The sequence below is a fragment of the Sturnus vulgaris genome, chromosome 23 (genome assembly GCF_052056855.1).
Source record: "Sturnus vulgaris isolate bStuVul1 chromosome 23, bStuVul1.hap1, whole genome shotgun sequence".
NCBI classification, from domain to species: domain Eukaryota; kingdom Metazoa; phylum Chordata; class Aves; order Passeriformes; family Sturnidae; genus Sturnus; species Sturnus vulgaris.
In genome coordinates this window covers 2,735,695-2,761,069 of record NC_142265.1, presented here as the reverse complement: position 1 = coordinate 2,761,069, position 25,375 = coordinate 2,735,695, and the positions used below count along the sequence as shown (strand labels likewise).

The 25,375-nt window shown below is 48.6% G+C and overlaps 2 protein-coding genes across 4 annotated transcripts in view; one reads left to right on the top strand and one right to left on the bottom strand.

Moving 5' to 3' along the window:
* The window catches only part of FLI1 (Fli-1 proto-oncogene, ETS transcription factor), a 91,374-nt gene extending 78,444 nt beyond the window's left edge, over positions 1–12,930 (top strand). For 2 of the 3 annotated variants that reach the window (XM_088177778.1, XM_088177779.1), the window contains 4 exons: positions 6,376–6,441; positions 7,592–7,654; positions 8,737–8,784; positions 10,370–12,930. In XM_088177778.1, coding sequence (XP_088033904.1) covers positions 6,376–6,441; positions 7,592–7,654; positions 8,737–8,784; positions 10,370–10,899 — 707 coding nt within the window. In that variant the 3' untranslated portion in view covers positions 10,900–12,930. The remainder of the gene's footprint in view (positions 1–6,375; positions 6,442–7,591; positions 7,655–8,736; positions 8,785–10,369) is intronic. The other variant, XM_088177780.1, reaches the window with a different exon arrangement.
* A 10,550-nt stretch (positions 12,931–23,480) lies between these two features.
* KCNJ1 (potassium inwardly rectifying channel subfamily J member 1) lies at positions 23,481–24,628 on the bottom strand. Its single transcript, XM_014891116.2, has one exon. It carries the CDS (start codon positions 24,594–24,596, stop codon positions 23,481–23,483), a length of 1,116 nt encoding a protein of 371 aa, XP_014746602.1. The 5' UTR covers positions 24,597–24,628.
* Between the last annotated feature and the right edge of the window lie 747 nt (positions 24,629–25,375).

Below are 25,375 nucleotides of genomic sequence, written 5' to 3'. Positions count from 1 at the left end.
CTGGCCGTGGTTTGGGTGGTTCTGTAGGTGTGCAGAGGATGTGCAGCTGTGCCTTGGCTGTGCCTGCAGCCCTGCAGAGCTCAGGAACATCTCTGCTGCCTGCAGAGCATCTGCTTTTCCAAGCTGGCTCTGGGAGGGATCCTCAGGACACATTCTTCAGTCTCTGTGCACTGCGCATTGGGATTTCTGCTGCTGATATTAAAAAAAGCAACAACAAGGAAAAAAAATCTTCCCATTACTTCCTCCTTTTCTTCATAAAGTGTCTTTGTGAGGCTTGCAGGGGTGAGGCAGACGTGGCTCAGGAAGTGCCAGCGCTGCAGGCTCGGGGATGTTTTTGCAGCCACAGGCACCACTGGGGGCTACTCCTCTGGCTGGGGGCAGGCAGGGAGTGACCCCGAGTTTGGGTGGGGAGCAGGGCTGAGGCTCTGGGCTGTGCTGGGGAGCTCCTTCCCTGCTCCCTTAATCTGAACGGGGAGCAGAGCTGGGGCTCTGGGCTGCCCTGGGGAGCTCCTTCCCTGCTCCCAGCTCTGAGCAGGGCCAGGGCACAGGGCAGCCCTGTCTGAGCTCACCCTGCCTGGGCCAGCTCAGGAAATCCCCTCTGGAAATCACAGTCCCAGGATGGCTTGGGTTGGAAGGACCTTAAAGCACATCCAGCCCCACCCCTGCCATGGCAGGGACACCTTCCACTGTCCCAGGCTGCTCCAAGCCCTGTCCAACCTGGCCTTGGGCACTGCCAGGGACAGGAATACTGAATCCCAGTTCTGTTTCTATACCATCCAGATCTTGTCTGCAATGAGTGGGCTTCAGCCACAGGGCTTTAATCCATCACTGATTTAGAACAGGAGTTCAATCAGAAATGTTTGATCCCTCTGATCTGTATTTCTATAAAAGCAGCAATTCATAACCAGGCTCTCAGCTACTTTCAGACACTCCCCAAGCTAAATCTGTTCTTCACATCCATCTCTGCTGCAGATTTCTCACCTAAATCCAGCAGGCAGTCCCTTCTCACTTGGTTTGAGTTGACTTCAGGTCAAAACCCAGTGCTGTTCCAGGCCTGGATTTGGGATCTGTGAAACAGCTTAACAGCAATGTAGAAGAATCAGAGAATCACAGAACTATTCAGGTTAGAAAGGCCTCTGAGTTCATCGGGTCCAACAGTGCACCAAGGTGGATGCAAAAGATGCCTTGATAATATTTTTCAATTGTGAAATAATCAAATAGCCTGATAATGTCAAATAGAAGTAACTTTGAAATCATTCTGTACTCAGTGTGTTGCTTCCTCTTAGTGAAGAGACTTAGAATTACTGATTTCCACCTCTGACCCTGGGAGTGGTGGTTCCTTAGCTCAAGGAACAGCACATTGTGTCTTGAAGGGGAAGAGAAAGAGTTTGGTGCTGGAAGACTGGGAAGTCTCCTGTAACCATGGGAACAGTCACAGTAACACTGGCCTGGAAGGACAAAGAGCACGACATGTGGCACGTGTGCTAATGAATTGTTTAATTAGCAGATATAAGTAAGTTGAAAACAGCTCCTCACAGGAGTGATGCTGAGAGGTTCTGAGTCCTCAGTGTGCTCAGTTGTGACACACATGTCCCTGGACCTGGGTAAATGTGATGGGAAGTTGGCAGAGCCATTGGAAAAGGCCACAGGAATCCTCAGACCCTGCTCTAGTCCCTGTCCCACCCTGCCCACACCTACAGACAGCTGAGAGCCCAGAGCCTTCACAGCTTTGTGCTGAGAGCAGCTGGAGCTCCCTCTGCTGACCCTGGGAGGTTTGCACTGGGTGTGAGGCAGTCAGAAATGTCCTCTGTGTGTGTAACAGTCAGAAATATCCTGTGTGTAACAGTCAGAAATGTCCTCTGTGTGTGCAACATCAGAAATGTCCTGTGTGTGTGCAGGAGGTGTCGTGTGTGTGTGTGTGTATGAGTCAGAAATATTCTCTGTGCGTGTGTGTAACAGTCAGAAATGTCTTCTGTGTGTGTTTGTGTAACAGTCAGCATTTTCCTGTGTATGTGGTGCACTCAGAACGTGTCCATGGAGCCAGGCAGGGACACAGCTTTAATGTTTGCTGCCACCATTTAACCTGGTCCATGGGCTGTTTCTAGGAGGAGCTGGAGGTGGTTTTGGCTCCCTGGTCCCTGCACAAAGCTGCAGTCTGGGTTTTGCTCTCCAGCTGGCTTTGAGCAGCACCCCAGCTCCTGGATGGGATCTCCAGGAGGGGAGAGGGGCATAAGCAGGGCTGGACACACAGACCTGGGCAGACCTGGCTGATGTGCTGGGATTGCAGCAGGAGAGGGGTTTGGGGTTTGTTTCCATGTTGGGACTTTTCCAAGGCACAGGGGCAGTGCCACCACTCCCAGCCTCACTTGGGCAGGAAAGGCCCTGGGCTCCTGTGCCCTTCTTTCCCTCTCTCCCCATCACTGCTGCCAAATAGACCTCAAGGGACCACTGGGATTAATCACAGGTCTGCAGCCTCCAGGACACCTGTGTCTGCTTTCCCCATTTAGTGAAGCTAATTTAAATTCCAGCCACCACACCAGGCTCCTTTCCTCCTTCTGAAGCAGGAGGACTCCTTGCAAAACCTAGCCTGTGTTCTGCTTGGAGAATCCATGGGCCAAACCTGGAATGCGGGAGGAGCTGTTCTGGAATGACCTGAATCACCTAGATTGGGAGCACAGGCATTTCCAGGCAGGACTTGGCTTTAGAGATTTCAGTGAAGCAAATCAGGAGAAGGTTGCAAATCTGAAGCAGTCTGTGAGATCCACAGAATTCCCCAGGTACCTGACCCTCCTTCCCCTCTCTCCCTATAAAGTGGTTGTCACAAAATACAGGCCCAGTGACCACTTAGCCACCTCACAAGTCTGGATCCCCCAGGACACCTGGGTCTGCCTTCCCCCTGTCTCCCTTCCTGGCTCTGCCCTTCCCATCCTCTAGCTGCCAAATTTCCTTGGAGGTACCAGCTCCAGACATTCCTGGGCTCTCCATTCCTTCCCAGACTTGCCTGTAGTGGCAGCATGTGTGGCATTCTAAATAAGATTCCCCTATAGCGTCTACAAATGACCCAGCCCCAATGTATCTATCCTAGAAAAATAAAGGCCTTAAAAATGTGGATATTCCAGGCCCAAAGCTCACTGTTGTCCTGGAAAGCCTCAGCAGGCCTGGTAGCACAAAGTGGTGCCTGACTGAGAAAGGTGCTCTGGAGGGAGCAGGATGAAGGGGCTGTCAGCACTTCCCAGCAGCTCAGGAACTGTGAGCCCATTGTTCAGTGAAAACCCTCCTTGCCTCTCCTCAGTCCCAAACTCTCAGATTTATAAAACACCAGGGTTTTTTGGGGTTTTTTTTGAAGGTTATCAGAGAGGGTTTGCTCCCTTATACATCATATCTCAAACCCAGACTCCCTAAAGCCTTGCTCACTGGGCTGCACTCAGGCTGAAAGGACCGACAAGGATTTGGGATCGTGGTGTGGGAATCCACCTGGGGATTTTCAGGCTGGTTTCCTGGGAAAGGAGTCTGTGTGTCTGTCCATCTGCCCCCAGCAATATCTATCAGTCTGTTCAGACTAAATATGCCCCAGAACTCCAGGGGGGATAGGGGCTGTCTGGGGAGTTGGGCACAGAGAGTGGCAAGGAAGAAGGGGAGGGAGATTTGGGGAGACAAAGTGGAGCCCAGGCACAGAGAGCAGTGCTGCAGCCTGCCCCACACAGCCTGATGTCTGGGAAAGGCAGTACATTTGGAAAAGGCAGCTGAAGCTGCAGAAAATGCAGTTATTCCTGCAAATAAATACAATTCTATTTAACCTCCTTCCCAGGCGTGCTGTGAGTGCGAATGTTTGCAAAGCTGAGAGATCCTCGGTTGAAAGGTGCTGTGAAAGTGCAAAGCATTATTAATATCCTTTACCTTCCTCCTAATAGACTGAGCATTCATGCTGGGGAATTTCTGGACATAAACCAGACAGCTGCAGAATGACAGTTCTTGAAAGCATCTATGATTTATTTTCTGCTCTTTAATTCCATTTTGTATTGAACACACATTTGTCATAGGGCTCTTGTTCCACAGGGCCTTTTAAGTCTAAACCAGACATGGGGACCTGATCCTTTCTGGGATAAATGTGCCCCCATTCCACTGTAGCCATTTGCTGATTTACACCAGGAGAGAACCCCAGTCCAAGTCTTTTAATTGAATTTCCATCCCATGGCAAGTTTCGGTGCAAAATCCAAATGGTTTAAATGACAGATAAGACTCTCCCTGTCACTGTCTGGCTGGAGTTCTGTAGGATCTCCTTGAGCCACTGGGTGTCAGGTCCTGGGAATGATCCTGTTTTTGCAGGAACCTGAGTCTCTGGATGGGTTCCCTGGCTCTGCCTTTTCCATTTTGCTTTAAACACATTCAGCTTTTGAGCCTGGCCCTGGAAGCCAGGAGGCCTGGTGTGGTTCTTTCACGTTGCAGAGATTTTTGTGAAATAAAAATAGCTTCCTGCATTTGGATTTTTTCTTTTAATTTTTTTTTTAAGAGGAAAGAAAGAGTTGGAAACTTGCAGTAGCTGAGTGCACACAGTGTTTCAATAGCAGGGCCTGTATGGCTGATTATCATATTTAACCCTTCTTATTGTGGCAAAGTCACACTCAGGGCTGAATCTCATCCTATAATACAAGGCTGCCCCTATATATTCCTACACTTTGCTCCATAATCCATATTTATAGAGGAAAATCTGAGGCAAAGGGACTCAGTCAGCCTGGATTAAATCGGAGGAGGAAGATCATCTCTCCAAATCATGGCATATTTATTTACTCAAAACACGCTGATGACTCTGGATCAAGCAACCTCTTTGCAGCATTTAATTTCCTTGAGTCAATGATCTGGCCTCAAAAAGAATCAGAGAAAATTGAAAATTGTCAGTGAGTTCTGCTACTTTCTAGGAAGAAAATTTTTCCCTATTTTGAAAAGAATGTTTCTGTTGGAAAAAGAATTGCTGCCTTTCTTTTAACAGTCATCATATGGCATTTCCATTAATGGTACATTAAAGAACTGTTTATTGATTGAACAAACCAAAATGCACATTAACATCTCAATTGGTGGACACTGCTGAAGGTTTTGCTTTTCTCAGTGCAGAACTTGGGTTTTTCAAAGCGTTTCCCCAAACATGGCTCTGCTAGCTCTGGTTGTTCTGATTCAGAGGGATATCCCAGGGGAGCAATGGAAGTCAGAGCCTGGCTGCAGGGAGGACATGGGAAAAGGCAGGGACTGCCTCAGACCCCATCACTGCTCTCCTGATTTGGCGAGAGCTGTGTCTCACTGGGATAAATTGGGATTAAAGGATGGTTTTCCAGTCAGGAAAATGCCCCTCTGTGAACAGGAGCTCGTTCAGAGCAGGGACAGCTGCTGGACACTGGGCCTGGGGAAAGGTCCAACAGCACCAAGGCAGTGCCCAGTGCTCCTGCTCCTCGTCCTTGGGAGTGGGGCAGGGTCTGGAATGGGGCAGGTGTCCCTGCTGGGACAGCAGGGGTGGGGCTGTCACCTCCCTCTTCCCCAGCTGTCCCATCCCACTCTTTGTCCCAGCTGAAACCACAGAGGTTTGTTTTCCAGTCTGATCTATTTGCAGTGGGCTTTGTGGTTTCTGCAAAAAGGGAAAAAAGCAAACAAATAAAATAAAAATAAAAACAGGCAGATTACAGGAGCTCTGTTTTCCCCCATTCCCCTCTGTTCCCTCCTTCTCTGGCTCCCCCACCCTCCCCTCTCCCGTCCCTCTGTGTTTTCCTTTCCATGCCAGTAACTGCAAGGCTGTAATTTCAAAGCCTCAGCGGCTTTCCCAGCGCTGGAGGAATGTGCCAGCGCCTGGGATGGATCCTCAGGGAGCTGCACAGCCCCACAGGCAGGAGGTGCTGGCCAGAGGGGCACTTGGCATGTCCCTGGAGGATGCTTTTCCTCCTTTTCCTCTCCTTGAAACCCCCTGCTTATTGTGACCTCCAATCCTCAGCCTCTCCAAATTTAAACCCCTCATTTAATTTCTGTGAACTAATAACAGGGTTCATCTCCTCCTCCTCCTCTGCCTCCTCTGAATCTTGGGCTAAGAGAAAGGAGTCTCCTTTCTCCTTTTGGGTAGGAAGGGTCACACTGAATTCCACTGAGTGCAATGATAGCACTTCATGGTCAAAACATGTCAGGCTTGAGAATTGCCCAAAGAGCCCCATTGCTGCATTTACAGCCCTGTTTATATTCTGTGAGGGGCTAGGGGAGCACTGGAGATGTGGGAGAGTAAAAAGCACAGCCCTACAGAAGCCAAGCTAGCTGGGACCACAGAGCAAAGTCAGATTCTTACAAAGTTTTTTTGTAGAAGTTCATTTCAACCCCTCTGTGCCTGTTGTCTTTTGTCATTAGATCCCTCCTATGATGCAGTCAGGAGAACAGGATGGGGCAGTAATGGGAATTCTGGCCTCTCCAAAAGTAAGTTGTCCCAATGGGAATCACAAACTGTGCAATGGACGATTAAAATTAGACTTGGGCACAGCTGGCTTGTGTTAGGAGTGTCAGAAGGGCACAAGATTTGGGGACAGATAAGAGGTAGAATTGGGGACAGATGAGAAGTAGAATGATGTCATGGACAGAGTAACACTTGTAGGGTTTGGTTAAGGGGCCAGGAGCAAATCCTCTCACAGGCACCCTGTTAACAGAGGCCTGCCCCATGCTGGGATGGTTTTAGGGACAGATCTGAGAGTTTTTGCCAACTTCCCAGAAAGGCCAAGTCCAGCAGATGGGGCCCCTCTGCTCGAGGTGCCCAGCTCTTGTTCTTACTGGGTTTGGAGTGCTTGGATTCCCAGCAGGGGGGTCACATCCCAGACCAATTCTGTGTCCCTAAAGTCCCTGTTGGAGCTGGCACAGGCTGCTGGCTCTGAGCCACTGTCCCCTACCCCACTGCTGGGGCTGCTCCCTGTGCAGGGTGGGCACATCTGACCCTCAGCAAGGCACTCCTGCTGGAAATCCACGGGGCAGCACCTGGCAGAGCCCCTTCCCCTTGCTCTGCAGCTTCCTGAGCTGTGTTCACCCCAATGTGAGAATTTTGCTTGGAGTCACAGTTTTCTGTTGTGAGAAATGATAGCAAGAGGAGGAGCAGATATTCCTGCTGGAGGGACTTATACAAATCACCATGATATTTTCAACTGATTTTTTTTGCCTAAAAAAGAATTTGCATTTGCACAAAATGTGGGAAAAGCTCCAACATGGAAGGAGGTCGGAATTTGTACATATATAACCCAATTTTTTGTTCACAACATGGATGCAAACTAGAGTGGAAGTTCAGTTGCAATAAAAGACAGAAAATTAATGAAGTATATACATAATATTTTCCTTGTCTCACTGCCTATTTGGCAAATTGTAAATATCTGTATAATGCTTTCCTTATTGGTGTATTTTCATTTTGCACTGAAAATTTAAATTTCTATGGAATCTCTTAATTTTATGGTGCAATCCCCAAAATACCAGCTCTTAGTCTGAGCAAACCTTTCCCTTGCAGTTGCTGTGATTCGTGTGGGACATATTTTGTATTTTGTACTTTGTACCTGTTCTCTGTGCCCATAAACCCCTTCTCTCTTTCCAGGCCCTCCTGTGGCAGGGACACAAAACGTGAATAAGACAACGGAGCAGCAGCGGCCCCAGCCAGGTGAGAGTGGATTTTGGGAACCCTGGACTGGGGGAATTCACTGTGGAGCAGCCCCAGGCAGGGACAGGCTCAGGGCAGAGGCTGAGCTGTGCCAGCAGCCCTTCCCAAAGGGCTCAGTGTGGCTGCTCTGCCCTGCCCAGCCAAAGGAACATCCCAGTGCCAGGATCTGCAGTGTCCCCTTGGAGCATCCCACCTTTCCCTTCCCTCTGGAAGCATCTCCAGAGATCCCAGCAGGGCTTCCCCGACCCAGAGCAGAGCAGAGGAGGGAAGCAGCCCCAGGGCAGGGCAGGGCAGGGCAGGGCCGGGGGTGCTCCTGCTGCCTTCCCACCTTCCCTGCCCACCACAGCTGCTCTCCATCCCCTTCCTCTGGTTCTCTTGGCACCGAGTCAATTCACGAGCAAACGCTGCAGATCCAAATCACCACAAGCAGAGAGAGACAGAGGAAAAGTGTGGAGATTAGGGCTGAGGAGGCCCCACAGAAAGGGAAGGAATTCATTCCTAATAAATGCTTTGTGGGGTTTTCAAGAACCACTCAGCCTTGGTGGAGCCAGTGACAAACTCCTGTTACTCTCATCTCTCTAATGCTGTGTTTGCTTCACAGAGAGAGACTTGGGTGAATATTTCCTGCTTTCCCAGGGCAGCAAGCTCAGCTGCTAACAAGTGAATCTGAAAATCTCATCTGCTCTCCTTTCATTTAGCTCTTTCTTGTTAGGAGAAATACATTTGCTCCTGCGTTGTGGCTGTTCTCCCATCCCACAGGGGTTTTTTTCCACGTTTGCTGTTTTCTGGTTGCCACACAGTGCAAGGACATCCCAGACTGCAAAAGCAGGCAGCTCTGAGAGCAGTGCCAGGAACTGTGGCTGTGCCATTTTGGATTCCAGAAATACTTGGTGGTTGTTTGCTAAGAAAGAAAGAAAGAAGGAGCACTTGCAGGCCCTGGGAAAAGGGGCAGAAAGAGTAAAGAAAGAAAATGAAAATTTGGTTTCTAGAAAAAAACATAATGACCTGGAGTTTCTTTCTGATTAAACATCCTTTAAATTTTGTTGGGTGATTTTTTTATTTTACTTTATTTTATTTTTTAGATCCCTACCAAATCCTGGGGCCCACCAGCAGCCGTCTTGCCAATCCAGGTGAGTTCATTTTACTTTTCAGACCCCCCTTATTAAAGAGCTGAATTTTCCTTTGGAGCTGCTGTTCCAGCCTCCACTGCTGTCCCTGCACCCTTGGGGGGACCTGTGAGAGCCACTGAACTCAATAGCTGTGACCTCACAAGGGCTTTTGCCAAAATCCTTACAGGAAAGTGAGGAACATGGTGCAACATCACCTCTGTCGGGACAAAATCACCATCCTGGATGTTCTGACCCAAAGCCAGCATTCCCTAAGAAGAGTTTTATAGGGGACTTAAGTGCTGGTCTCAGATTTGCAGTACAGATTAATTTTTCACTGCCTGCTGTGGGTTACAGGAAGAAAGACACAAAATATCTCTGAAAGTCTCAGTGTAACTGTCCTTAGCACATTATCTGCAGTAAATAATCCCTGATTTTAGGGAGTAAGGTCTGAAGCAAATCCTGCTTGAGCAACATGGGATGCCTGTAAGGAAACATCCTCCTAAGGCTCTTAATTTACTCTTAACCACTTGCACAACTACACTGAGTAAAACTAGGAGTCATCTGGGGAACAAATTATCCTATGTAACTCAGATGACCCACTGGAAAGAGAGGTGGAGGTATCCAAAACAATCTCCATGGCAAAGAGTGAGCAGTGCAGGGGTGAAGCACACTGTGCTGAGCAGGCAGTGAAGGCTCTGCAGAGCAGTGGCACAGAAAGCCCTGTTTATGAATAGCCCGAGGGTTTTAAGGCCAAAGGCAACCATTATGAAAGGTAATGTGACCTCAGGCCCAGGCCCAGAACAAAGGGCTGAGTAACTTGTTTGCTGGGAACAGTTTATCCACTCCTGGGGCTGCCTTTCTAAGGCCTGAAGGAGCAGTTCCCAGTCGAGATCGAGATAGTCCTTCTGTTTCCTGCCTTTGTGTGTGCCCGGAGCAGGAACCCCGAGTCATTTCCTGCTGGATCCCAGAAACCTGGGGATTTTGAGCTTTCTGTGCTGTCAGGCACTGACCCCTGGAGAACACTGCTTTGGACCTGAGGCCTTGGATAAGGCTTCCAAATTTGAGTGATGGAGTTAAAATCACAGGTGTGTAGTGAAATAGAAATGTGTGATTTCACATGGTGAAGGGTTTTAAATTTGAGGTTTTACAGTACAGTAATAGGTATGGGACAAGGTGGAGGATTTTGGGTGGTGTCTCTTTCTTTGTTCATCTTCTTTCCGCTTCACGATTTCAGGTAGTGGTTTCTGGTTGGTCAGTCAATGTCACACTGAGGGTCATGAGAATTTAGTTATTGGGTTAAAAGTATAAATAATATAGGTGTTAATTCTCTATTGGACTGTTTAGCTTTAAGAGACCTTGTAGCAGCTGCATCTTTCTCCATTTTGCTCGCTTCTAGCAGGTAGCTAGAAGTGTTGTTGAACACTCTGCACTTACTGATAAGGTTTATTAAACAACCAAGCCCAAACACGAGAAAACACCATTTCTATCGTGTATTTTTTAATCGTGGCTCTGAGTGAAGGCAAAAGAGACTGAGACAAACCACTCATTAAGTGGTGCAAATCCCCACCGCTGTTACAATTTCCTTTCCCCTTGGCTGTGTGTGCAGGCAGCGGGCAGATCCAGCTGTGGCAGTTCCTGCTGGAGCTGCTGTCGGACAGCTCCAACGCCACCTGCATCACCTGGGAGGGCACCAACGGCGAGTTCAAGATGACAGACCCCGACGAGGTGGCGCGGCGCTGGGGCGAGAGGAAGAGCAAGCCCAACATGAATTACGACAAGCTGAGCCGGGCGCTGCGATACTACTACGACAAGAACATTATGACCAAAGTGCATGGCAAGAGGTATGCCTACAAATTTGACTTTCACGGCATCGCCCAGGCCCTGCAGCCCCACCCCACCGAGTCCTCCATGTACAAGTACCCGTCGGATCTGTCCTACATGCCGTCCTACCATGCCCACCAGCAGAAGGTGAACTTTGTGCCCCCACACCCCTCCTCCATGCCTGTCACATCATCCAGTTTCTTTGGAGCGGCCTCCCCCTATTGGACCTCCCCTGCAGGAAGCATTTACCCCAACCCCAACGTGCCCCGCCACCCCAATGCCCACGTCACACCACACTTGGGCAGCTATTACTAAAATGCTTTGATCTGCCAGTGGCCTTGAGCAGTCTGGTTGGACTTTTTCTTTACTCCTGGGATTTTTATGGTGTTTGGGGGGACCCTCAATGGATAATTGTGGCCTTTCTGGGGAAGAATTAAAACTGGATATTTGTTATTCCTGGACCAAACCTTTTACTTTTGTAACTTTGACTCTTGTGTCTTGAACTGAGAGATGGAAGCTCCTGTGGGCCAGTACTCAGCGTTTTCTTTGGGGTTTAAGGCTCATGTCCTCTGTAGGATATGACAATGAAGATGGTTCACCATTCCCTGGAATGATTATTAGCTTTTGGATGAGAGGAATTTTTAAGGATTCAAAGGCTTTTGACAAGGCATAGGTGCAGCAGTGGGTCATAGGAGAAGATGACCACAATGGGTTTTTTCTCACTGGCCATTTTACCATTCAGTGGAGGACGTTGGGCTGCAGGGGACCACAACTGGAATCTTAGCTCTAAGGCAGAGGAGGATTTTCACCCAACTGGAAATTAAATATATATATATATTCATATATATATATATATATATATATGTACATGTATATTTTAAGAAGTAAAGGGCATTGAAGGAACTTTTCTAGAGTACAACTTCATTCAATTGTGTGTGAACTCAGAAAGCAGCAGAAACCAGAACAAAGTGTGAGGCAAAGTCAAGCACAGACATTCCTTGAGAGCAGAAGTGAGGAGAATAATCGACAGCAGGTCCCTGGCTCCGCCCGAGCCGCGGGCTCTGGAAGCACCGATTCGCGAACGCTGTGCGTTTGTCAGACCGTCCAAACAAGGGTCAACAAACCAGAAGGCAAATTACTGTATAAATTATGCAGAGTTATTTTTCCCTATATCTCACAGTTTTAAAGGAAAGAGTAAATAAAACGAGTTGACCTCGGTCACAAATGCAGGTTTGTTTTTTTACTATCAGCTCGGGTTTTTTTGTTTATTTTTTTAATGTAATTTGTACATCTTTTCAATCTGTACATTTGGGCTGTAGCTTTGTACTTTTTGCTAAAAAAAAATAAAAAATAAGACATGAGTAATGTATCTGTTGGAGATAGGCTTGGTCCTGCAATTGGATCCATGACTAACCCCCAAAGTGGCCAGAAACCTTCCAGATTGCCCTGGGTTTGTCTAGAGGAGAGGATTTTCTGTATTAGTCTGTTGTAGCTGTCTGCAAATTAACTCCACTTACTCCCAGGTTTGCATTGAGACTGATTGAAAACAGGCCCAACATCTCCAGGCAGCCATTGCAATATTCTGTGATTGCTTTTCACCCAAATCCTGAACTTTGGGAAGATCTTAAAACCACTTCATAGATAAAACAACGAAATACTCCTCTTTTTGATGGCTTCTGCTGGGGGTTCTGTGGAAATCCAACCCCTTCCAGAGCTCTCAGCCATCCCCAGCTCTGCACATGTGAATGTGACGCTGCACAAGCAGCGGTTTGGTGCCATAAACAGAGGGTAAACCACAAGTGTTTGGGGTTTGGAACAGATGTCTGGGGGGCGAGATTTCCATGTACAACCCATTAGCTGACTTGTATTAAGTGGCAGCCAATTAACAGGATCACAACTATCTAGTCTAGACCAACCCCTGGGACTCTGTGGGGGCGGGATTTGGTCCATGTGCATCCGATTGCAGGAGGGGAGTCTGAAACCAGAGCATTGGAGTCTGCTCAGAACGTTGAACACAAGCACTGATGCCATTATTTAACAGTGGGAAGAGAAGATCAAGCTAATACAGTTAGGTCTTAGTGCTTTCGGGGTGTTTTTAAGTAACATTTCTGCAATAATCGCAAAGTTTAAGTATGAAGGAACTACCCATGGAAATGGGGCTTTTGCTACTATATATATGCAATGTACTTTTTGGATATTAAAATATATATAATTTTGCAAGCTATTTTGGTGGGTTGTTTTTTTTTTTTTTAAATGTATTAATGTTACAAAGAAACAGTTGTATGAAGAAGATGATGTAAAAAAAAAAAAGTGACAAAATAAATGGTGGTTTTCTTCACTAAGGCATCACATTGTCCCACTCTCTCCCTCCCCTCTCACACTTGCATGCACTTGAAATTAAATTTAGCTAAAAAGGGAAAGAAAGCAGCTTCACAGCAGTGGCAACCCATCCTGATCCCTGTAGTATTGCCCACTCACTCCAGAAAATTGTTGCCAGAGTTGATCAGACTCGGTTTGGTTGTTGAAGGGATTAAAACCCAGGCTCTGGCTTTTGTCCAGGGAGAGACAGAGAAAGTGGAAGGGCAGCCAAAGCTCAGAAGCTGAACTGCCGAGGGGCTCTTGGGGTGCCCCGGGGCCCCCCAGGAATGTCAGTGTGTGCCCAGCCCGCTCCTGTTTCCCACCTATCCCCAAACCCCAGGAGAGCCAGTGCTCCGCAGCATTCCTGAGGTGGAGGCTGCAAAAACAAGCTCTGCCAAGGAATCTTCTGATTGTGGATAAAGGTCAGGCCGAGGCACTTCCTGCAGCTTTGCACGGTGGTCCTGAGAGATATCTGGAGCTCCTGCAGACCTGATAAAGCCTTGGGAAGCCAGGGCTGCACAAGCACAGCACTTCCTTCCTGCACACAACCTTTTGTTGCTGAGCGCCAGGACAAAGCTGCACTGGCTCGGGAAAAGGGCCACTTCCAGCACCCCAGAGCTGCTCCCTCTCTGGATTCCACCAGAGTTGCTCAATTTAGTCACAAGAGCGAGTGGTTTGTTGCTTATCTCCGTTGTTTTCCACTGCAGCACCAGCGAGATTAATTCTGGCTGTGCAGCATCAGTGGAAATACCAAGTATTTTATTTAAACACCGTATCCTGCCTGCCTGCCAGTAATAGGAAAATCAGAAGATGAGATTGCACAAAAGCGTCTAAAGACAGAATCTGAAGGTTATCAGGGTGCAAAGATGTCCCTGATAGCAAAATTTGGCCAGCAGGAATCTTGGGGCGAAAAAAAAAGACATTAGAAAATAACCAACAATTTAAGAAGCATCTGATTCTGACTGCCCAGTGTGTCAAAGGAGCCCCCTGAGATGGGAGGTGATCAGCAGCATCCCAGCTCAGGTCTTCTCTGCCTCCTTCATCCTTCCCTTCAGGGTATTTGCTGGTATTAATCCTTTCTACTATTCACTAATATTTAGCTTTAGATATTAATTTTTTGTAGTATTTGCTAATATTTAGCTTTAGACAGATTTTGCCTCCCACTCCAGGCATTCCCATGGAATCCAGAGATCTTAGAGCAAGGAGCTCTCACCCCAGAGTGCCAGACAGCCTCACACTGCTGGGGCACTTCCCAGGCGCCTTTTAGAGCATTTGCATAGGATCTTAATAATTTACATTCTTCATATAAAGAGTAATAAGACAGAGATTGGAGCAGATAACTTGTACCCCTCAAAACCAGCCTGGCTTTGCCACATTGGAAGTGCCAGGAGTGGGAACAGGGGGATCTCCCCTCCCAGCCCAAGCTTCTGGATCACACTGGGACAAAGCAAACAAGGAATTTGGCAGCCCTAATGCTACTTTCTGCTTTTCCCAGGAGGACAAGGCAGATGGAATTCAAGTATTTCAGGCTTCAGTCAGAAAGTTGAGCAGACAGATGGTTGGGATCACATGGCTGTGAGCTAGGAGTCAGCAGGGGTAGCATCGATGTTCTCTGCACTGATGTTCAGGACTCAGAGCTCCCCAGGAAACCCAGCTCCCGTTGCAGTCAGGGTGAATTCAGCTGCTGATTTCCAGGGATCTGGTATTTCCCCAGGATTTCTGTCACATCACCCTGAATGGGATCTAGTTCAAACATGCCAAACTGGAATTAACTCGACACTCCTCTATCTATAAATAGAGATGCAGCCTGTACATTGAGTAGAATCAGTGATGGCTTTATGGGCTCAGAGCTGTGGCTCTCTTGGCTGGACCTCCGTGCTGCTTTTCTCTCTTTGAGCTTCTCCTGCCTCTGTGTGTGTGAATTCCTCTTGCTTAATTACAGCCAGCAGGTTTAGAACCTGCTTTGAACTGGATTTTGAAGCAGATTTTTAATCCCCACTGGAAGATGGAGCTCTCAGCTGAAGCACTTGTTAGATGCTCTAAACCAGGGGATAGCAAATCCTTCCAGAGATCACTCCTGTCCAGAGTCCTTGTAGGCCAGAACTCACCCCCTGTGCACACTGTGCCTTCCTGCTTCATACACCTAAAAATTGTATTTTAGCCCTGAGGATGAGCTTCCAGACAGCTGCAGATTTCTAACAGAGTACTGTGGCAAAGGGGAGGGATTTCCCTGTGCCAAGACCTTCCCTTAGCAAAGACAAAGACAGATTTCTCATACTCGTGCCCAACAAGTGCACTCCAGCCCAAATGAGACATTAATTATGGGGGAAATCTGCCATGACTTCTGTGGATGTAAATATTTAATGTGAGGCTGGACTTGCCCAGCAATGTTTCATCCACATCCATGGCAGTAAATGCCCTGGCCTGAAGCTTTGTGCTCAAAGGAGGGATGAACCCAGCTGCTGTTTCCCACCTCTGTGTCACAAGGAAAGACCCATCAGTCTGTAACTGCTGGATGAAGGCATCCAGCTTCTCTTCATTATCCTATTACAATAATAGTTTTTACAGGCTGCTTTGCTGTGCTGATCCAGTATTTTTAATAACTTCTGGGAAATTAGTTAGTGAGACTTCAGCCTGCTGCCTACCAAAGTCTGTTCTCCCACATCAAACCGAGCGTGGCTGCATTTGGTGTTAATCAGAGCTGCAGTGCAAGGCCTGGCATTTATAAATTCACTTCAAAGACCTTATTTGTATATTTTTGCACAATATCCAGCATAACATACACATGACAATTTTCATCTGTGAAATCAGAACTCGCTGCAAATAAATCTCAGACCTTTCTGTTGTACCAGAAAGGAATTGAGAGACCTCTGATTTAGGTCGTGTGGAGAATTACAACACATCATTTAACTTGTGTGTTATGATTTTTTTCCACTACAGAGATAGAAATCCCTGCACCTGAAGCTCAGATTCTTCTATTATATCAGAACAGAGTTAGAGATCCTTGACAAAAATCAGCTCTTCAGGCTCCAAGAACAGCAAACAGAGCCTGATACCGAACCCACTGAATGTGAAGACCAAAGGCAGAGCAGTTTTGAGGCCATGACAGCAATAAGCCCATCAGCCCTGCACCCCACAAGAGCTGCCCCAGGGAGCCCCAGGGATGTGCTCAGTGCAGGCAGGGGATGGGCACAGCTGGGTTTGAGGCTGAGCAGCCACCCCAACCCCCATCAATAACTGCAGCAGGAAGGGCTTTGGGCAGGGGAGGTTTTCTGGGGGAAAGGACCTTGCTGCTCATAACCAGGCACTACAGGATTCAGTCCTGGAGCTCCTGTTTGAAGCTGCAATGGTGAGGGAAGATGAGGAGCCTGGGGCTCTGGCAGTTTGGTGTGATTTCACCAGCAGAGCTGGTTCCTTCCTTTCCAGGAAACTTGTTATTTGCTTTGGCTTCTCCCTAAGTTTCTGTCTTCTGGAGCTGTGAAGTCCAGTGTGGATGCACCTCCCCTCTCTGCTGCTGCTCAGGCCACAGCAGAGCCTCCTCCCTGCAGGCCAGGCTGGGCAGGGACATCTCCAGCCCTTGGGAGCACAGGGTTGGTGTCCCAAGTGTCTCTGTGCAGTGGCTGCAGGGGGCTGTGCTGGGAGTGTTGGCAGAGGGTACCTGTAGAAACCTGAACACCTTCCCTGGGTTTTCTGTCTCCCTCAGGTCCCATGTATAATACATACATCTCTCTCTCTCTCTCTCTCTCTCTCTCTCTCTATCCATCTATCACATATATACACTTGTCACACCCCTGCAAGTGCCCAAGGCCAGGCTGGATGGGGCTTGGAGCAATGTGGGGTAGTGGAAGGTGTCCCTGCCCATGGCTGCAGGTGGAATGGGATGAGCTTTAAAGTCCCTTCCAACCTAAAGCACTCTGTGATTCCATATAGATTTATGTATATTGTGTAGAACAGTATATATAGACATACATATTTATACAATTGTGTGTGTATATATACTGATATTTGATATAATAGTGTATTGTAGTGTTAAGGTAAAACAAATTAAGAAGGGGGTTCAGCTTGGGCCAGATGTTTCTGTGGAGGTTTTAAAACTTCCCTTAATGCCCCATTTCTGGAGGCTCAAGGCTGACAGGGAGCCAAGCAGCTCCCCAAAATTCTCAGCCAGCATATTCCAAGCTCTGAGGACCCAAGAGTACTGTCATCCCAACACTGCTGTGAGAATTTGAGGAGCAGCATCCTTCTCCATGAGGGATAGAGGGGAGCAGGGGGTCGGGTATGGGGGTGGAAGGAGATGACCTTTAAGGTCCTTACCAGCCCAAACCATCCTGGGATTATGGGCTGGTTCCATAGTCCCATAGTTCCATGGTCCCACAGTTCCATAGTTCCATGGTTCTATAGTCCCATAGTTCCATGGTTCCATGGTTCTATAGTTCCATAGTCCCACGGTTCCATAGTTCCATGTTTCCATAGTTTCATGGTTCCAGAGTTCTACAGTTCCACAGTTCCATAATTCCATGGTTCCATGGCTCCATAGTTCCATGGTTCCATGGTTTCACAGTTCCATAGTTCCACAGTTCCACAGTTCCATAGCTCCATAATTCCATGGTTCCATGGCTCCACAGTTCCACAGTTCCACAGTTTCATGTTTCCATATTTCCACAGTTCCATAGTCCCACAGTCATGGTTCGTGGAGCTCCAGGCACAGCAGCACAAGGGGGTGTGATCTTTGCTTCCAGACCCATCCCAAGGGATGTGGTGGCTCTGCGGGCTCTGCCAGTGGCAGTGACTCCTTGGGGAACCAGGAGCACTTCCAGAGCTCGGGGGAGCTTCATCTGAGCAGGAACCTTGGGCACTGCTGCACAACGAACACAGCAAAGCCTCGGGGCAGTGCCCAGGTGGTCTGTGGTAGAATCAAGGGATCAGTGAGATTGGAAAAGCCCTCTGAGGTCATGGAATCCAAGCATTAACCCAGCACCACTGAGCTGTGAGGTTTTAACAGCTGGGGAAACTGAGGCACAGAGCAGCGAGCAGTGTCTGGTCAGACGTTCCAGAGTAGAGTTCCCTATGGAATATGGGTCTCTGCAGCCCCGACCTCGCCGTTCCTGATCCCCCGGCTGGGCTCTGGGTGCAGCAGCAGCCGATGTTTACAGCCCCCAGCCCTCCACTCACACATCACCTCCCAATTCACCGCCCAGAATTCCCAGCACTTCTGTGAAGGGGCTAAATATATCCTGCTAGCACGGCCCGTGCCAAAACCGAGCCACTAAATGCACTGAACTTTGTGTAATAAAACGCAGAACAGTCCCAATAAATTCTTGCTTTGCTTTTCAAGGTTGCCGCGGTGGCCCTGCGGAGTTTGGGGCGGCGGAGCGGCTGATCCGCAGGTGAGCGGTGCCATCCTGTGGCAGCGGCACAGAAAACACCGCGGGCATCGCAGCATCCCTCGCGTCCCCGATGGCTCTCAGTATCCCTGTGCTCCCCAAAATCCCCAATGGCCCCCAGCATCTCTGTGCTCTCCAGCATCCCTCATGGTCCCCAATATCCTGTGCTCCCCAAAATCCCCGACGGCCCCCAACATCCCTGTGCTCCCCAGCATCCCTGTGCTCCCCAAAATCCCCGAGGGCCCCCAACATCCCTGTGCTCCCCAGCATCCCTGTGCTTCCCAACATCCCTGTGCTTCCCAACATCCCTGTGCTCCCCAAAATCCCTGTGCTCCCCAGCATCCCTGTGCTCCCCAACATCCCCCATGGTCCTCAACATCCCTGTGCTCCCCAAAATCCCTGATGGTCCTCAGCATCTCCATTGGTCCCCAACATCCCTATGTTTCCCAGCATCCCCCATGGTCCCCAGCATCCCTGTGCCCCCCAGCATCCCCCATGGTCCCCAACATCCCTGTGCTCTCCAGCTTCCCCAATTGTCGCCAGCATCCCTGTTCTTCCCAACATCCCCATGCTCCCCAATATCCCCGTGCTCCCCACCTGTCTCCATGCTGGGCTGTCACAATGGATTAACATGGTGATTTTGCCCAGCTGGTTGGGATGTGGTTACCCAGGAGAGTGAGGGTTTGATGCTTTCTGTGCTTAAATTTGGCCAACAGAATAAAAAAAAGGAGACCCCAAGTAAGTTTGTCTCATCTCCAGCCTCCCCTCTCTCATCCACCTCCCCTGAGCAGGCAGAATTTATGTGCAGCAGTGAGTTTGAGTTTGTTCAAGTGTCCCCAGGCAGATGTTTCTACCACAGGAATGTCAGCTTGGCCTCAGGAATTATCTTTTGTGTGTATTTGAGCAGCCACGGAAAGAGCTTCAGCCTTCCTCAATCTTGTTCCAGTGATGCTGTCACAGGGTAAATGTGATTTAGGGCCAGTGCTGATAGTGTCAGAAGCTCCTCGAGCTGGAGCAGGAGAATTCACCAAAGGGTTTAGGATCTTGCACAGTTTCCCTCTGCTTCCCTTTCTCTGCTCACATTCCTGGCTTGGTGCTGTTTTCTCCCTGCTCCTGTGAGAGTAGGAGCTGGACGAGCACCATGACCATGGATCAAGGCTGGGGTGATTTGGTGATTTTGGGGGGGAAAATGAGGCAGAAATTCTGGCTGTTCCCAAGGTGTGACCACCTCAGCCTGGGGAGAAGGAAGGGGATGGGACGCTTCAGCTGCTGCCTCTGGTGTCTTTGCTCACTGCTGACTCGTTTGTGGGTGAACAGCAGAGTTTCCAGGGAATTGTGTACAGGCAGGAGCTACCCAGGCATGCACTGGCAGCCTGTGAGCAGTGGGCTGCCCCAAGCCAGCAGTGCAAGCCATTGGGAGCGTCTGAACAGTGTGCCAGGGTTTTTTGTTATTATTATTGTTGTTATTATTATTTAGAGTTGTCTTTTCACCAGTTCCTCCCAGAGCATGTGTGCAGACAGACAGCAAACCAGCACATGTCAGTTTACCAGAAGCAGTTATTTTAATTCATGGCCCTTTCTCCAGCAGTCAGCAGGATGCCTTATTCATTTGCCAGCAGGAGGGTAAATCTATTTCAAAATGATTGAAATATTATGCACAGCTTGAATGAATGTTTAAAATAAATACAGTAGAAGAAACATGTTGTTTGTGAAATGAGAAGATAAATTAAGTTTAGTGCAGACACATTGTTCCCAAGCCTGGCTGCTTGGCTTTGCCAGGGAAATCCTTTAGGCCTTAATCCAGCAGGAATGGTCTGTTTGCTCTCCTGAAGGGGCAGGACTTTCTCCTTAGACCTTTGCAGCATAAGGACCAGGCTGTCGATGGGGTATCCTGGTTTGTGGGACAAAGGCAGGATGGGCAGCCAAGGGAGCAGGGACCTGCAAGGCTTGGGCAGAGCTGGAGCAGCAAAGCCCTGTCAGGGGGAAGAACCCAAACCCATCCTTTGTCTTCCAGTATCAGCTCTGTGGCTCCCTCCAGCCACTTCTGCTCAGCAAGATTAAATTTATTTTCATCCTCTTAACTGAACTTTCTTTTAATGGCAGCAGGGGTGACAGCCCCCAAAATAGCTTTCCTCTGGAGTGGCCTGTCCCTGATAACCTCCTTCCTGGCAGGACCTTTATCTGCCCAGTGACAAACAGCTCTCCCTGGACAGCCAGAGGAAATTCCACTCATTGCTGTGCTGCTGCTGGGCTCTGCCCCAGCTCTATCTGCTGCTGCTGTGGGGCTGGCAGGGCTTCCTGGGGTGACAACCAGCAGAGGCTAACTCTGGGATTCCCGGTCAGCTCCCAGTATGATCCCGTTCTAAGGGAGCCTGACAGCTCAGCCATGGCCCTGTCAGCTTTGGATCCATCCCCCAAATTTCCTCTGCTCCTGGTTCCCTTCCAGTAACACCAAAACACACAAAAGATCAAAGCTGTCCTTTTCCTGGTGCAGCTCCCTTGTGCTGCAGGTTCCCAGGCAGGTGTGACTGTCAGGAAGGGGAGCACCAGGCAAACACCCTTGCAGGGGTTCAGGTGTCTTCTCTTTGAGCTGTGCTAGCACTTCATACTCCTGCAAATGGACCAACACATCCCCACGCTCACACTGCAGACACAGGGTGAAGAGTTCCATCACTGCCTCAGCAAGAACTCTGAGGTTCAGGATTTTGATGAGGCTTTCCAAGGGCAGTACTGGAAGTGCATTTTTTAGGGACCCCCTAAGCTTTGGAGGGTGTGCACCACCTCTTGGACAGGCACTGCAGTGTTTGGTTTATTTTCCCCAGTAGCACTAACATCCCAAACCTGTACTTAAAGCAGGAATATTCCCTGATTCCTCATTGCCCTGCTAGGTTTGACCTTTCAAATGGATTTGCCTTGGACTTGCTACTTTTGTCCAGTGGGGACACATTTTCTGCTTCTATTAAAGGCATCTTGATCTTCTTGGAGGTGTAAGAGGTGTAGCTTGTAAGCCTTGAGCCCTGACAGTGCCACTTTCTGGGGGCATTACACCCAGAGAACTGTACAGGAAGCCTTGGGAGGAAATGCAGCAGCAGCTCTGGAAGGATGGAGGAGCCTTTTGGCTGCTTTTTCAGACCACTCTGGGACTCTGGACACATCATTTCACTTCCCTGCTCCCTCCGAGATTTCTGTGCTTGGCCACTGATTTCTTGATGTTTTTTTGGGGGGGTCAAAACTGTCCTTCAAGCTGATGATGTGAGGGGCATTAAGGTGCTGTGGTGATTGGAACTGTAAAGTGTTTTTTACACTGTTGGTTTGCAAGGCTGCAATCCAGCACAATTAAAATATCAGGCAGTGTCTGTGAGTTACCTCAAGGGTCTCACTCCTGCTTCTCTTTTCACAGTTCTGGCCTGGTGCAGCCACTTTTGGTAGCTCTCATGTGTGCTGAGAGCAGAACTTTGTGTGCCGACCTTTCCATCCAGAGGTGGAGAAAGGTGTGACAGTGGTGCACTGAGGAAAGATTGAGAATTGGTTTTTAAAGTGCTTTAGTGACATAATTGTTCATAACATCGCTCTCTGTACAATGTCAGTGTTTATGTTCTGTGTTACAGATGGCAAATCAGACATGCAGAGTAAACTGAGTTGTTCTGACCCAAGAGAGGAGTTCACACCACACTGGGACTGGGACCTGAACACTCCTGGCTCCCAGAATTTGATTTCCATACTCACACCGTGCTCATTTGCAGCACAACTTTCTCTTGGCATCATCTGACCTGCTGAATTCTCCCTTTCTTTTAAAACCACTTAGTCCAGCAGCTTTTAACACTATTTCCATTTTACCACAGCATTGAAAATTGATGAGCTGAGTTACATCACTGGGAAGAGTTCCCAAAAACTCTTTGGTCTGCCACTAGAACTCTCAGAAACAGAATGAATTGGGGAAGAAAAAACCTGACTGTGAGAAAGCAGAAATTCACTTAAAAAGTACTGAAGCTTCTTGTTGCATTTATGTCAAAAATCATCCCCAGAAAATGTTGAGCACTACTCAGCTCCCACTGAGCAGAACTTGTTTCCTGTAGGGATGCACGTTTGGCTGTGGGGAAATGAACAGTTTGGAACCCAATCTGAAGCCAAATGTTGGTAGGAGGCTCCTGGGCTGTGTTTTTGTTTGAACAAAACCTTTGTGCTTCAAAGGGGAAGATAATCTCAGTTTGCATTGGGGATTTTTTGGAAGGATACATCCAGAGCTGAGAATTTCCTCTGTTCTCCCAGTGGAGTGCTTTCTGCCAGGTGTGAAGGAATCAATGTGTTCTCCATCTCCCCACCTTTCTGGAGAGTTGTCTTCACGTGTTTCCCTATTCCCCATCCAGGCAGCTCCTGGGGCAGTGAAGAGCAGCTGAAGGCTGGGGCACTTGGGAATAAGCTGCAAAATTTCTTTTGTCCCAGAGTGGGTCTCGGCTTCTCCTTGGTTTTCCAGTTTTCATTTCCATTTGGCTCTTTTCCCCTGAAAAGAATCAAAGGGTTCCAGAGGGGAGAAGTCACATTTTGGAGTTGGAGATGCAGTAGCTTGGCCCAAGCTCTGTCTTGTCCATTTCCTAAGCTTGTCCCATCCCTTACTTCTCTGTCCTGCAGCTGTAGCAGCCCCAAAGAAAAGAGGGAAGGAATTGTTTCAGAACATTCAAAGGTGCTCAAGTTGCAGGGCCAGAGTGTCTGTTTGCATAGAGGACTTTGGCAACCAGAATTTGTTTTGAGGTTTTGGCTCCTAAGTCTCTTAGGTTTCCTTAGCTTTGCCTTCTGTCTCACCTTTTCACATTCCCCTTCCAGCAGCCATGTATTTTTAACGTCCTAAAATTTCTTTCCATCTTTTCAGGCTCACCTTTGCATGCCCCTGAAAACTTCGGTGAGTTGGACATTCCAACATAGCAGCTTCATTAAATGTCCCATATATATAAAAATATAAATTCTGTGAAATATATATAGTGTAGTTAAATAATGATCACTGGTCTGCTGCTCCTCTTTGATTGGAGGCTTTTGAGAAAACAAATGCTGGGTTAGAGCGAACCCAAACCTGTGTTTTTGTTTTGTTTTACTGAATTATTTATTAATCATCTCAAGACTTCATTCTCTCTGAAAACTCAGTCCCACGAATACCTGGCACTACATTTTTGTGTCGCTGGTTTCATTGACTTCAGACAAGACAAAGCCAGGATTGTCATAACCTTTCTTCTCTTTGGCTTTGGCTTCCTTCTCATTGTAGAGACAGAAGGCACAGTGAGGGGTGTCCACTGCCACTGTCTTGCTGAAGTTCTGGAAGTCCACTCTGTATTTCCCTTCTTTGGTCTTGGACACGATGGGAGCGAAGCGATACCCCCAGAGCACCTCCTCGGGGATGTAGGACGTCCTCACCTGGCAGGTGGCACTGGTGGCCTCCACTGTGCCATCCAAAAACACCACCAGCTCAAAGTCCTGCTGCAGGAGGGTTTCTGCTGCCATGTGGAAGAAGGGGCTGTTTTTGTCTATGATATGGTAAATGGTGAGGGGCGAGATGAAGAAGAGATTCTCGTTGCCAGCGTCCACCACGAACTCGATGTTGACCTGGTCCAGGATGATGGTCTCGCCCTCGGGGGTGATGGTGCTCTTGAGCAGCTTCCCGTAGATGTGGCTCCCGATCAGCAGGCTCTTGCGCAGGTTGGCCACGCGGATCAGCAGGCACAGCTTCCCCCCACGCTTGCTGATGACGGCGTTCTTGCTGAACGTGATGGTCTTGGCCCGGTTCTTGGACCTGGAGATCTTGGCCAGGATGGCCCCGCACATGAAGGAGTTGATGATGACGCCCAGGATGGACTGGAAGATGAGCAGGAAGATGGCGGTGGCACACTGCTCCGTGACACACCTGAAGCCGTAGCCGATGGTCACCTGGGTCTCCAGGGAGAAGAGGAAGGCTGAGGTGAGGCCGTTGATGTTGTCCACGCAGGGGGTGTGGTTGATGGAGGGGTTGAACTCGGGCAGGTCCTTGTGGATGTAGGCCACGACGTACCAGAGCAGCCCAAACAGGAACCAGCTGCCCAGGAAGGCCGAGATGAAGATGGTCATCTTGTACCTCCACCTGAGGTCCAGGATGGTTGTCCAGATGTCGATCAGGAAGACAAACCTGGACTGTTCCACGTTGCCAAACTCGATGTTGCACCTTCCATCCTTGGAGACGAGCCTGGCGCGGCGCCGGCTGCGCTCCCGGAGGTGGCTGCTGAAGCGTTCCCGCAGGTAGCTGAACATCCCCGCTGCTGACAGTGCTCTGCAGGGGGACAGAGAACCACCAGCGGGGTTAAATCTCTGCCTGCAGGCCAGGGGGAAACTCTGACACAAGCTCAAGACGCTTGTTCAGGACAAAGTTATATAATTTGCATATTTTCCCACAGTTGGTGGGGAAGAGTTCCAGTAAGCTGGTGAGGAAACTCAGGGTTCCTTGCCTAAGGAGCATTCCAGCAAAAAATAATCATTTAGGCTTGCTCAATAAACTCTGAGTCAGTCAAGTGTTAATATTGTCCTGTGCTCTGTTGTGTAAGTGAAGCCTGGAGCAGCAATAACTCCATCGTGGGCATGTGTGGGGAAACCTGCAGAGTTTGGAGAACTTTCTGCCATTTAGGAGATGAATCCTGGCCTGCTGATGCAGTTTTGTGTGTAACTCGACATTAGGAGACCCTGGATGAAATGTGGATAGGAAATTTAGGGACAAAGGGGAGCAGATGCAGAAGGCTTTATTAAGGCCAGACACACAGTTATTTTTAGCGTGGTTAGAGATGGGGTTTGGATGTGTGAAATTCAGACCCTGGAATCACACTAGCATCTCAAATAGGATTATTAAGTGAGAACAAAAGAAAAGATTAAACTCCAGCAGGAAATTTGGGTGTTTGCTCACCACAAAGGTGATGCTAAGGCTAAGAATGGATTTTGAAACTTATCCTTTAAAGGAAGGTGTAGCTCTGTGTCCCTCCTATTTTGTCCTTTATGATTGACCATGCTAACCAGAGGCACAGGAAATAAGAATCATTGAT